The sequence below is a fragment of the Benincasa hispida genome, chromosome 10, assembly GCF_009727055.1.
Source record: "Benincasa hispida cultivar B227 chromosome 10, ASM972705v1, whole genome shotgun sequence".
In the NCBI taxonomy this organism is placed as follows: Eukaryota; Viridiplantae; Streptophyta; class Magnoliopsida; order Cucurbitales; family Cucurbitaceae; genus Benincasa; species Benincasa hispida.
Genome location: NC_052358.1, coordinates 41,985,393 through 41,998,359, shown reverse-complemented (window position 1 = coordinate 41,998,359; position 12,967 = coordinate 41,985,393). Strand labels below are relative to the sequence as shown.

The 12,967-nt window shown below is 33.0% G+C and overlaps 1 protein-coding gene across 1 annotated transcript; it reads left to right on the top strand.

The window, feature by feature from the left end:
• Positions 1-7,996: 7,996 nt before the first annotated feature.
• LOC120088511 (protein MKS1-like) lies at positions 7,997-9,248 on the top strand. The gene has a single exon (XM_039045877.1). It carries the CDS (start codon positions 8,245-8,247, stop codon positions 8,890-8,892), a length of 648 nt encoding a protein of 215 aa, XP_038901805.1. The 5' UTR covers positions 7,997-8,244; the 3' UTR covers positions 8,893-9,248.
• The last annotated feature ends 3,719 nt before the right edge of the window (positions 9,249-12,967 follow it).

The following is a 12,967-nucleotide window of genomic DNA, read 5'->3' as shown; positions in this document are numbered from 1 at the left end:
CCTACCCCTACTACCTTCAGTTTTCTTGTGTGTTCACATTATAAATTTGGGCTTAATTTCTTTTATTACATCATTTTGAATCATAAACTTTAGAGTTGTGGGTTAGGCCCAAAGTCCACGGACGAGTCTAAATCCAACAAATATAGGAGAACATGTGTTTCAAAAGAAAAAAAATTAGAAATTTGAAGTTTGGACCGACAAGTCGAGCAGGTAAATATATGTTGACTTGAAAATAATCGAGCTATTCTCGATCTAGTACCCAATAACCTCGAGTGCTGCAAAATATTTTGGCATCACCAAAGTTATGTGTAACCACAAGCGACTATTAGAGGAATGACATTATAAATAGCCTCATTCGACAACCCCAAATGGGAGAATAAGTAATCAAAGAGAGCTCTGACCTTACTTCCTGTGAGTTTAACTTAACTATAGACTCCATGTATTATCTTAGACATCAAAGTATGGTAGGCTTGCCTCTACACCAGTGTAAAGATATCTTACCCAAGTTAGCTCATAAAGCAAGACCAAATAGAAAGAAGTGGACCGAAAGCAAAGCCTACAGGAGGCCACAACGAAAATGAACGAAGATCCAAGTACCAATAAGTTGGATAAATTTTATTACTATTGCTATTTTTAATTGGCAAAATTTTATCACTATTGCTATTTTTTAATTGACAATCTACTAATTACCGTATGTAGCCACCATACATATTAACTTCTCAACAAGAGAGAAGTTAAATAGTTGCAAGAGAATAGTTGTAATGATTAAGTGAAAACCGATGTGAAGTTGAGTTGAGATGAGAGAATTTTTGTCTACCTCAATGGTAAGTTGCAATGAGAATTTTTGTCTACTTCAATGGTAGGTTACAATGTGTCTTATTTATAAGAAATGAACTAATCATTACTCTCTGTCATATTTACAATCTTCACCTTCATTTACATCGTTTCTATGCACCTATTATTAATCAAATGACATTAGATATGTTTAAGCTATTAATGGCAATGCCTTCTAACTTGCGCAACATGGGAAGATGAGTCCACTACAAGAAATAGTCCTTTTTATACCTTTGAAGATTGCAATTGATGAAGTGAGCTATAAAAGAAATGAAAAAAAAAGCGCGCTGAAACATTTGTTTGAGCGTGTTCAAATTTTAAGGAAATATTCGTGAGAGTTCACTCAGTGTCGTTCATTCCCTCCAACATTTTCCCCTTTTCTCCTATCCCTTGGCTCCTTTGTGTATACATTTAAAAACCAGAGGTAAACATGTTGGGATTGGTATCCTAATTCTCCAAGAGTCTCGTAATTTATAATCTATACACATTGTTATGAATAAAATCAGAGTTATTTTATCTGGCATTTACTCATATCCAATAAACAAAACTCCATGGTTATTGTATGTAAACTTAAGTATGTATATGAGATATACAAGTAGATCATGTCTTAAGTAATAACCTAAATAGGTCTATAGTATAAGGATTGAGGAGGGATACATGTTCCTAGTGACACTGTGGATACAGTCCGCTTTGTAGAGATTTTCAAGTGTTGTGAACTACTATAGATGGTAGATCCTGACCATTCATGTAGAGACATGCGAGCAGAGGTGTCCTATACAAAGAGTTTGTATAAGACCAGACCAGGAGATGACTAATCTCTGTATATATATAACGCCGTTAATACTGGAGACTTACATCTCACCTAAACGACCATAAGTCATATGACCTCAATCCTGAGTGTTTTGGGAACTTCTGCCTTTGAGAGCGATTCTTTGATTAGTATGGGTGAAAGTGGCTAGATTTCCAACTCAACATGCCTACCTTTTGGGGGATTTGTTTGATTTGGGAGCTGGGAACTCAGTTACACAAGATAGAATTCACTCCTTCCCCGAAGTAGGGGCAAGTAGATAGATTGCTCCCTTAAGGGCTGATTCCGGATCTTGAACATAGTGACCACAACTTCTCTTTGGAAGAAAGGACTCAGTCATAGTAGGACTATGACTTATGTTCATTAGAGGGATCAGTGGTATTTAAGGAGTTAGATGTAACTATAGGGGCATAACGGATATTGGTCGAGTTGTACTTCCAAGTAATTTGTGAAGGGTTATCGCACTGTTGAGTGGTTGATATGGACACATAATATATCTGTGGTAAAGAGACTTCAGCTGTCGGTCTTTAATGGAGTGTCTGACAGTTAATGAATGGTAAATCCCGTGACTAAAAAGTTTAGTCAGTTATTACATACCATTGGAGCTTCGAGTTACAGGTTCATAAGGTCCCGTTGGTAGCTCAATGAATTCAAGTTGAGAATCAGTTCTTCGTGTTGATTTGAAATGTTCAAATTGACAAGAGGAAATTTGATTATATATGATATGATCGGTGTGATGTATGAGATACATCAAGTGGAGGATTAATGTAAATGAGATTTACATTAAGTACCATGAAATAGAAAAAGAACTATGTTTTATATGTTTCATGAGATGAAATATTAAAACTATAGGTTGTAAATATAATATGGTAAGTTGGTTATCATATATATTTATAATAATATTAATTATTGGATAATTATCTCTTTTTCTCTAATAACCAATTGAGTGGGATGTTATTGGTAGTTTCATGGTAACCGTGAGATAAAAGGAAAAAAGTTTTCCTAAATTTAGTAGTTGTTGAAAAGAGATTTTCCATTCTTGGAAATTACTCACGGAAATAATGTTAAGTGGATTAGATTCACTAAACGATAGCTGAAGAGAGACTAGACGATCGAGGAGTGACACTATACAATAGTTCACTTAGCTGGCCTTTACGATAGACCTTTGTCATCTCCCACTTGTCATCTCCCACTTGCTCAATCGTTTACACGATTGTTCTTCCTCCAGTCTCTTCCTCTAACCAAGTCCACACAGAGCTCACACTTCTGGATTCTCACACCGAGAATACCAAGGTAGCCATTGTGGTGTTGTCGTACTCAACTCGACATAGTTTGATGTTTTTAGAAGCCGTTCGCTGTGTTCGTGATCTTGGATATCGTTGAGTTCGTAGTCCCTGTGATCGTGCTATGTTGCGGTCGAAGTGTTCGAGCGTTCGTGTGTTGCACTCTTGGAGATTGTTCGAGCATTCGTGATCTAGGGAGTTTGAAGATGAGTTTTCAAAGATATGTATAATTTTATCCCTTGATCTCTTATGTAAGCATGGTGTAATTTCATTTTATACATAGCCTGTAGTTTTTCATCCCCTGTTGCTATGTGCTCTGTGCACCTACTGTGGCAGCCCAAGAGTAATGTGCTTTTCATCCCCTGTTGCTATAAATTGTAACCCTAAACCTTTTGCTTTTGCTCTTTTATCCCAAAGACATGTAATGAGTACCATATTTAAGCTTTGTTGATATACTTCACCATACTTCTCTCTCTTTCACACTGTGTTATGACATTGAAAATTGTTCATTGTGTTGGATCTCTGAAATTGTGGAATATATGTTCTAAATTGTTCATGGGTTTGGCTTGATTTGGTTCCTGTAGGAGAGGTTATGATATGGTGTCATTATTGAACTTTATAGAAGAGAATGTTTCAAGATTTTTCCTAGGCATTGTTGGATATTGATGTTGAATTGAAATATATATGTGTTGAAGTATTGTTAAATATTGATGTTGATCATTAAAGCATTGGTATTTCACAGTATAAAGAAATAGGAGCAAGCTAAAAACAATCACAATGTTATTTTACTTGCAAGATTCATGCAGTGTACTGAGTTGATTTTCACCAGAAAGCTCTTTGTTTTTAACAAATATGGATAAATACAACTTTAAATTTGTTTGATGATTGTAAACTTGGTTTCATTGAGTTGATTTTACTTCATTAAGTTGATTGAAATAAGATATGTTATTGATGTCCCTGATTTTGGAGTCTATAGGCGTCTTGTTCCTTTTCTGCTATGATTCGAGGTTTCCATCACATATTTTGGTCATTCCTCTTCTTGATAAGTGATTGATGGATTCCATTAAGTATATCATTTATTTGTTGCTAATTTTCATTTAACTCATTGACTTGAACTTATAGCTTGACTTAAATTGTTGTGATTTTTTTCAAATTGTTGTAATTCTTTTGTCCTTGGAGATGTATGATTAATTAGAGCCATAACCACTACATTTTTTTTCCCTTTTGAGCTCCATTTCTTGGTTTTTGACTTCATTTATTTTAGTTTCTTACTTCAAAATTCCATACTTTGAGACTCTTTTCCTCTCTACTATTTTTAAGGTAGATGTCATTTACTTAGATGCACTATTAATGACTACATTAGTGTTTGTATTGTTTTTGTGATGATAGAGCAATCTCAAAGTTGGCCTTTGTTGGATTAATCACTCTTCACTAGGCCCAAATACTCAAGATCAACACTGGAATGATGAAGAAAAGGCTAAGAAATATTCTGCCAAATCCTCGATGCTGGATATTCAACGCTCGATGTCTTCCTACTTGATGCTCGATGTCAGAATTCCCTTATTTGTCTGATGAGTCTCTGTTAAATCCTTGATGGAACTCGATGACAACTGAACTGATACTCGATCTTACTCGATGAGTCTTGATCAATATTTGGTGCGACTCGAAAGTGAAAATGAACAACTCGAAGCTACTCGATAGCGAAGATCGATGCACGATTCAACTCGATACTCTGTTATTCGATACGATTTGAAACGAGATTGTATGGCGTGCAATTTGCAGAAAAATAGCAATCGAATTATCAGGGAGCAAGACTACAAAAAGACTACTGTTGATCATTGTGTTTTTGTCCAGAAATTTTTTATGATGATATTATTATATTATTGTTTTATGTTTATGAAATTTTAATTTTTGGCAGGCATGTTTCAAGAATTGACATGTTGAAAGAAAAATTGAGCAAATCCTTTTCCATGAAGGATTTAGGGCCAACAAAGAAAATTCTTGGAATTTGAATAGTTCGAAACAGAGCATCCAAGAAGTTATATATGTCATAGGAGCAATACTTGGAGAAGGTGCTTGGGTGTTTCAACATGAGTAAAGCAAAATCGGTCAATTCTTCTTTTTCCAATCACTTTAGGCCGAATAGCAAATAGAATCCTTCTACAGATAAAGAGAAGGGAGATATGAGTACGATCTCATATGCTTCAGCAGTTGGGAGCTTAATGTATGCCATGGTATGTACTAGACCTGATATTTCTTATGTTGTTGCTGTTGTTAGTCGTTTTATGTCCAATCTAGGAAAACAACATTGGGAGGTAGTCAATTGCATCATGAGATATTTAAGAGGCACTTCTAGTTTGAAGCTCATATTTGGCAGTGGCAAACCAATACTTTCTAGTTACACTGATTCAAATATGGAAAGAGATCTAGACAATCGAAAGTCTACTTCCAGTTACATAATGACATTTACAGGTGGTGCGGTGTCTTGGAATCAAGGTTGCAAAAGTGTGTTGCACTTTCTACAACTGAAGCAAAGTATATTACATTAGCAGAGACTTGTAAAGAGATGTTGTGGATGAAGCGCTTTATACAGGAGCTTGGTCCAAGCAACAAAGATATGTGATATACTGCGATAATCAGAGTGCTATTCATCTTGGTAAGAATGCTACATTTCATTCTAGAACAAAGCATATAGACGTGAGATATCATTGGATGAGGTATACTTTGAATGATGAATTTTTTGAGCTAGAGAAAATATCTACTGATCATAGTGGATCCGATATGTTAACGAAAAATTTACCAAGAGAGAAGTTTGAGTTTTTTCGTTCCGCTGCGAGAATGACAAGTTCCTCCACAAAGTGAAATAGGGAAAGATTTGATGGGTTATTTTCCACTTTATGTGGAGGCCCATTAAGGTCCACAATGGGCTAGGTTTTATTTTTTTCAAAACCAAGAAACAACAGCTAGCTTTTGTTAGACACGCAGACTGAGAGACTAAAAACGCCAGAGAAGAAAATTCAAGAAAACCTTCATTCCAATCAACAATGGTTTTTCAGCCATTTGGGGATCGATCCATGGTCCGATCGAGTAGAAATTATTACAATGTGTTTTTGACACGAGAGTCTTCAATCTGGATGGTGGCGATTTTGTTTAGAGCTACCTACAGTTAGATACCGTGGATAATTGGTTAACACTTCAAATGAGATATTTCTAATTTTACTCTTCTCTATTTGTTGCCGAGATTGTTAATCTTGAGATATATTTGTGTATGCCTCTAGTTGTGACTAGGAAGAACTTGTTTGTACCCTAAAATTGCATGTGTCCTTGATTATTATTGTTGTTAATAGTTGATTAGTATTCTATTAGATTCACACAAGAGGGGATAGTCTAAAAGATGATGTGTTTATTCCAACGTGTTGCAGATTACTTAGCTTCATCATATTTTTGTCATTCTAACTTCAACCATGCTAGGAAAAATTCACCAATAGCTTCCTTAAAGGGCCATGTGGATGTAGATATTGTTTCATGGATATAGATATTAAATATATGATATTTGAATGTCAGAGTTTTAAATGTCTGTGTTTGGATTTGTAGGATAATTAATGTATGGAAATCAAATATTTGTGTTCAATTCAATATTTTGTTTATAAAAATTTAAAGTAAATAATTATTTAACTAAATGTAAGAGACCAACTAAATTCAACATTAATTATTGTTATGTTAATTAATTATTTAATTGATAAAATAAAAAATAAATAAATACCTTTTAATTAAACATAGTTAAATTAAGTACTAAAAATAATGAAATTAATTAGAATATTGATAATTAATAATAATTTATATTAAATAGTTAAGATAGCATAAAATATTAATGCTAATGATATTAGTTGAAATTTATTAAGTCTAAATAATATATTTATATTTAATAATTAATTAAAATTAATAGTAATGAATACTTGATATCAATTTATTAATTAAGGTATATTTTTACTATTCATGTTTCATACATAAAAATCTCACACTTTTACATAGCATTAAATAACCCATGTCAGATAAGTTTTAAAGTTCTCCGGATATTAATATCATGAGTTTTAAAAAGTAAAATTATGTGAAACAAACAAAAATATTAAATGTCTACCTAAAATAGCATGGGAAACCCTGTGAAACAACCTGGGCCTAAGAGATAAAACATTTGTATTAGTGACATGTATAATTCCAACAAATCATTCAATCACATGACATTTATCTACATATCATTATACAAAATTGACATTTGCTCATTTGAAAACATATCTTTACTTCATCAATCAAGATAGAAAATTGTAAATCATCCATATTTTTTATACTTGCATTAACAATTTCAATTGCAATGGAATTTGCAATATCTTTTTGAATATCGGATACAACGAATTTCAAATTATTATTTTGAGTATGTTTTAAAGTCACAGTCTCAATATCTTGGTGTGGATGCATAATTGTCATAAAAGTTCAAGAAAATTATCCAATCACCTTGACCACGAAATAAAAAGCCCTTAACAAAATAAAAATCAAATACAATCCGTTGATGTACTTAATTAAAAGATTTGTCTCATTATGTTATTTTTATTTCAAAAGAGTTTCAAATTTACTCCAAGTTTGATTGTGTCCACTATTAGGACCATTAATGTGAATCTTGCAATTTTTTTTTTCCTTTCAATTAAAAAATCTTTTACTAACAACACCTTCACATCCTTGATTGTTCACCCATTCCTCATTTGAACAAGTAGCAACTTAAACAAAATGTACCACCTTTGAAATACTATTTTTAATCAATTAGTATATAATCATTAAACCAAATTATATTAAATCTGGTTGACTTTAGTCTAAATTTTTGAAATGGAAACCCAACTTTAAAAACCTAAAAAACTATTTACCAAACTTTAAATAATATTTCTTTTTAATGGAATTTTTAGGGACTGCAAAAAAAAAAAAAAAATAAAGAAAATAAAATAAGACAAATATATATAACATATTAAAAACAAAGTGTTTTTAAGTTTAAATTCATTTTCGCAGGGAGTTTCCCTTGGGCATTTATGAAGTCAACAAATAGAAAGTCAAACAAACAATACTTTTGTCCCAAAACTATCATACACAAAAAAATAATAATAAAAAAAAATAAAGAAAAAAATTGTTATTATTTAATTCCCCCAACCATATTCCTCAACTCTCCTCCAATTATTACAAACAAAACCCCAAAATTAACCCAATTTCCCAATTCTCCCCAATTTCCCCGATCCCACATCTCCGATCAGATTCCGATTCTCCTCCACCAGATCCGCCATGAATCCGCCGGGATATTCCGCCGCCGGCAGTCCCACCACCCCCAGAAAGAAGGAGATCCAGCTACAAGGCCCCCGCCCACCGCAGCTCCGTGTCAACCAAGAATCCCGCAAAATCAAGAAGCCGCCGCCGCACCCTCAGCCGGTTCCCCCCGGCGGCCGGCCTCCACTCCCGCCGGGCCCCGCCCAATGGCCTCAGCCTCTCATCATCTACGACATCTCCCCCAAAGTCATCCACGTCGCCGAGAACAACTTCATGTCCGTCGTCCAACGCCTCACTGGGCTGTCCTCCTCTTCCGCTGCCGCCGCCACCGATGGTGACCTCTCCCCGGCGGCAAGGCTGGCCACAATCGAGAAAGCCAGTCCCCGATCCGAAAGAGAAAGAGAAATCAACGTTAGCGATATGATGGATTTGGCAGAGGTTTCAGTGGAGTTAGGGCAAATACCCGGAATCCTATCACCGGCTCCGGCAACTCTGGCTCCGATTCCAACAGGGTATTTCTCGCCGGCGATTGAACATCAAAGCTTGGCGTATTCTTTGATTCATGAGCTGAGTCCTCATTGGCCAAGCCCTTCTGCTCTGTTTTCAGCTCCTTTGGTTTCCCCAATTTCTTCACCAAATATCTTCAACAATCTCTTTGACTTTTAAGCTAAGTTCTCTCTCTCTTCTTTCTCTCTCTAAAATATTAATCTCCATTGCCAATGCCCTTCAAAGAGGAATTTTGGTTTTTTTTTTTTTTTTATGTAGTTAATTGTAATTTGTATAACATTTTTCCTTTTTGGCAATTCATTAATTACCCTAAAAAGAATGTAGTTTTTTTTTCCCAATTTTTTTTCAATTTTTTCCCCTTCTTGCTATAAATAAATACCATTTTTAACACCTCATTGGTATTTGTAAATGTGGCATTTTCAATGTCATATATCCAATTTATGTATCCTAAAAAGGGAGGGGGGAATCCAATTTTATGATTTTTATTTTTAATTATATTTAGAGAGTATTGGAGATGTGGTTGCTTCTTTTATATTAATTAGGCGATGGGATCCAAGGTTGACTGCTTGTTAATTGCAACTATATGAATTAGATTTTTTTTCCTTTTTTATTATTATTATTTTTTTTTGTCTAAAATGTTAGTCTTTTCCATGCGTAGAATTGTTGACTTTTCCACATGTATTAGTTTTATCGTTATCATTTAATTTAATTTATGATATCATTATTTCCATATTATACCCAAATACATACGTTGACGTAAATCCTAATAAAATATCTATTTTATTATCTCTTCAATGACTTTATTATTTTTCAGAACAAATATAGTTCAATAAGTATACGAGTGTGCTAATTATCATAAAGTTTGTGATTCAAATTTCCCTACCTCTAATTGTACTTTAAAAAAAATTCATTTTTTTAAGTAAATTATTTTTAGAAAAAAATGTAGAGAAATGATCCAATGAATATCTTGAAAAGCACCAAATGTTAGTTATTGCCGAGTAATGTTGGCACAATTTTAATTTTTATAGTTTTAGCTTAATTGAGTGGTCCTATAATTTAGGCAAATCATATATAAGAAAATGTAGATTGAAACCTCTACTCTTTTTGGTTAAGACTATAATATCTCAACCAATTCAGTTCTATTTGTATTGGTAGTGTAATTTTTCGGTGAAAGCTATGAAGAAAAAAATTGAAACAAAGTTGACAAAATAGTAAGTTCACCATAATTTAAACCGTTCATGTGATCATAAGTCAACGATAATTGACTTATACACATTGGAAGTTAAAAGTTCAAATCATCATACTACACATTTGTTTAACTTTGAAAAAAGTACACATAATTTAACCTAACCATACTTTTGACCAAAGTAAATATTGCACCTTAGAGAGAGATGTTTGAAATTAATTTTATTGTTGACAATACCCAATTATACCCTTCCTGGAAACAAGCAAATGGGACAGTAAAGGGGGGTTTATTTGGGAAGATGAAGTGGATTTCCATTCAAGCCCAAGTGTGGGCCCACAATTGGTAAAATGAGAGCTGGAAGGAAGAAATATTGAAATAGTCAAACTCATATGGTGCAGTTGGAACTGGCCCATAATGAAAGTAGAATTTTCAACTCAAAACATATATTAATTTTGTCTCAAGTATAAAAATCAATTACATTTAAAATATGATTTTTATTTCCAATATTATATATATATATATATATATTGGCAATATGTGGATGTGAAAATTGAATATCTCATTTCGAAGTTTTATGTCGATTTAATTATGTGTATGTTGGGTTTTTCAAGGATTATTGTATCTATTCCATTTATAATTTTTAAAATCGTGGTTATATCTTTTTAACTATAAGTTCAACTTTGAAATTAAATTAAAGTCTAACTTTAAAAGGTATTTAATGTGTTTCTTTACTTTCAATTTTATTTAGAATAGGTTTCTAAACTTTGAATAGTGTCTAGAAATTTTGACCAATTATAAATTACCACGATATTAGTTTAAGTTAATGATATATAATGTCTTCTTAAATTAGATTGAAAGAAAATAAATGTTGATAAATCAAACAATATCACTTATCTATCATTGATCTATGCAATGATGTTGGCTAATTCAATCAAATTATGTTACTCATGGATGGACCTAAATGTTAGTTTAGTTTTGCCTTAATAAAAAAAATGGATTGAACCAAATTTAAATAATTCTAACATTTTGAAAATGTGGTGAACATTAAAGATGACCTAACTAAATCGAATGACAAAATTAAATTGAACTGAAAATTCAATTTTTATTGAAGAATCGATTTGGTTCGGTTTATCAAACCATTTATATATAATATATAATAATATAAAATCCAAAACTAAACCGGACCTATATTATACATATAACTGAACTGTTTATATATGTATAAATAACTTGCATTTTAGCATACTCTTCACGTTGAAAAATTTGAACTCCATCTCGTGAATATTAAATAATAATGAAGGTTAATAGCAAAAAAGAAAAGTTTATAAAATATTGCCAAATTTTGTTAGAGAATATGAGAAAAAAATAAATTAGCATATGGAAAGTCGTTAGAAGTTTATATGGGCAATAGTTTTGAACTTCACGATATGTTACAAAATTAAAATAAATAACAACTTATTGAATACAACTTTAATATTATGAAGAAATATGAAATAACTGGTAAAAATTGTTGGAATGCGACCAAAGTTTTTATATTGATTAGATAGGAGAAGATACATGATATATGAATGAATATAATTATCTCCAGTGGTATGAGACTTAGTGAAACCAAAAGTAAATCACGAGTGTTTATGCCCCAAGTTGAACCATGGCCCATATAAACTTCTAAGGACTTTCCATATGCTAATTTTAACACTCGTGATAAAGTAGTTTTAGTAGCAAGACCGAGTCGAACCACAGGGGGCCTAGATAACATCTCTTTAGGCTAAATGTGTCATTGGATTTGATATAAAAACTATATACAGGAATTTAAAATGTGGAAAGTAAGATAGATTGAGAGAAAGAAAGAGCGGTGCACAAGATTACCACCGTTAGGCTATCTATGGATTAATTCACCGATTTAGTTATCATGAAAATTGAGTTAATAAGTTATCTGATTATCAAGCCTAATCGACTAGCTATGGCCAGACTCTCTAAACAAAAAATCAAAGTGGATGTTGATTCCTAAATCAAGTAGTTGTCACACAAGCTTATTTATTTCGTTAATCACATTAAGCTCTTGGATTGATTGGGACATTAGATTCAATCCCAATGTATTTTCGTTCCTTAGGTTTCGTTATCTCTCGTTACTGATGATCCTAGTAATGATAGAAATCAAATCGTAACTGCTACTCTACCTGTTTGTTACTCACATTAAGCAAACTTTCATTACGAATCCCAACATATATATCAAACAAATATAATCAATGTTTTGAAATGATTAATCTGTCACGTTAATTGAACATACATTGCACGTGGATTCAAACAAGGAAAGGAAAACAAGAAGAAATAAAAAAAAAAAAAAACCCAAAAACAATCATCAAAATCTCATAAATCAATAGAAAATTGTCCAACCAACCTCAAAATCGATGTTTAAACCTTTTATCGATCATCTAAACTTGAATCATGATGCTAAATGTTAAAATACAACTCAAAATCTAAAGAAATCTTATGGGTTTTGGTCAAGAATGACCAAAACCGAGCTACAAGCTCTAAAATTGGTCCAACTCCTTTCCCTTTTAACCCTTAAAAGTAAAGGATTATACATAGAACTCGTCACAGTGTGGCGGTGCTCTTGGCCCTTTCCGCAACGTCATTGGGTGCTATAGTGCCCTTCGTCTGATGTCATTCGCATTTGCCTTGTGGTCTAAGATCTTCTGTCGTGCACGCCTGCTGATGATGGGCGCTAACATCGCAAGGCTGGTGCAATGCTACGCCTTCCTTGGGGCATTTGTCATTTTTTCACTTCTTGAAATCTAGTTGCTCTATTAAGCTTCTAATTGTCTTAAATTAATCTCAAATGACTCATAATACTCCAGAATACATGTATTACTCGTGTTCCTATAAATATAGACAATTAAAGCCCATTAGTTATTATAAACGAGCGAGATTAGAGGCATCAAGATAGCTCTTTTAGGGAGCTATCACTCTCTCAAAACATAATACCACTCACTCAATTGCACTAATATATCAAGTTTAAAGTGCTTTAAGTTTAGATGATTAGAAACC

Bases quoted from the DNA above. Each gene is read 5' to 3' on its own strand.
- LOC120088511 (XM_039045877.1), top strand. From the start codon at position 8,245: ATGAATCCGCCGGGATATTCCGCCGCCGGCAGTCCCACCACCCCCAGA.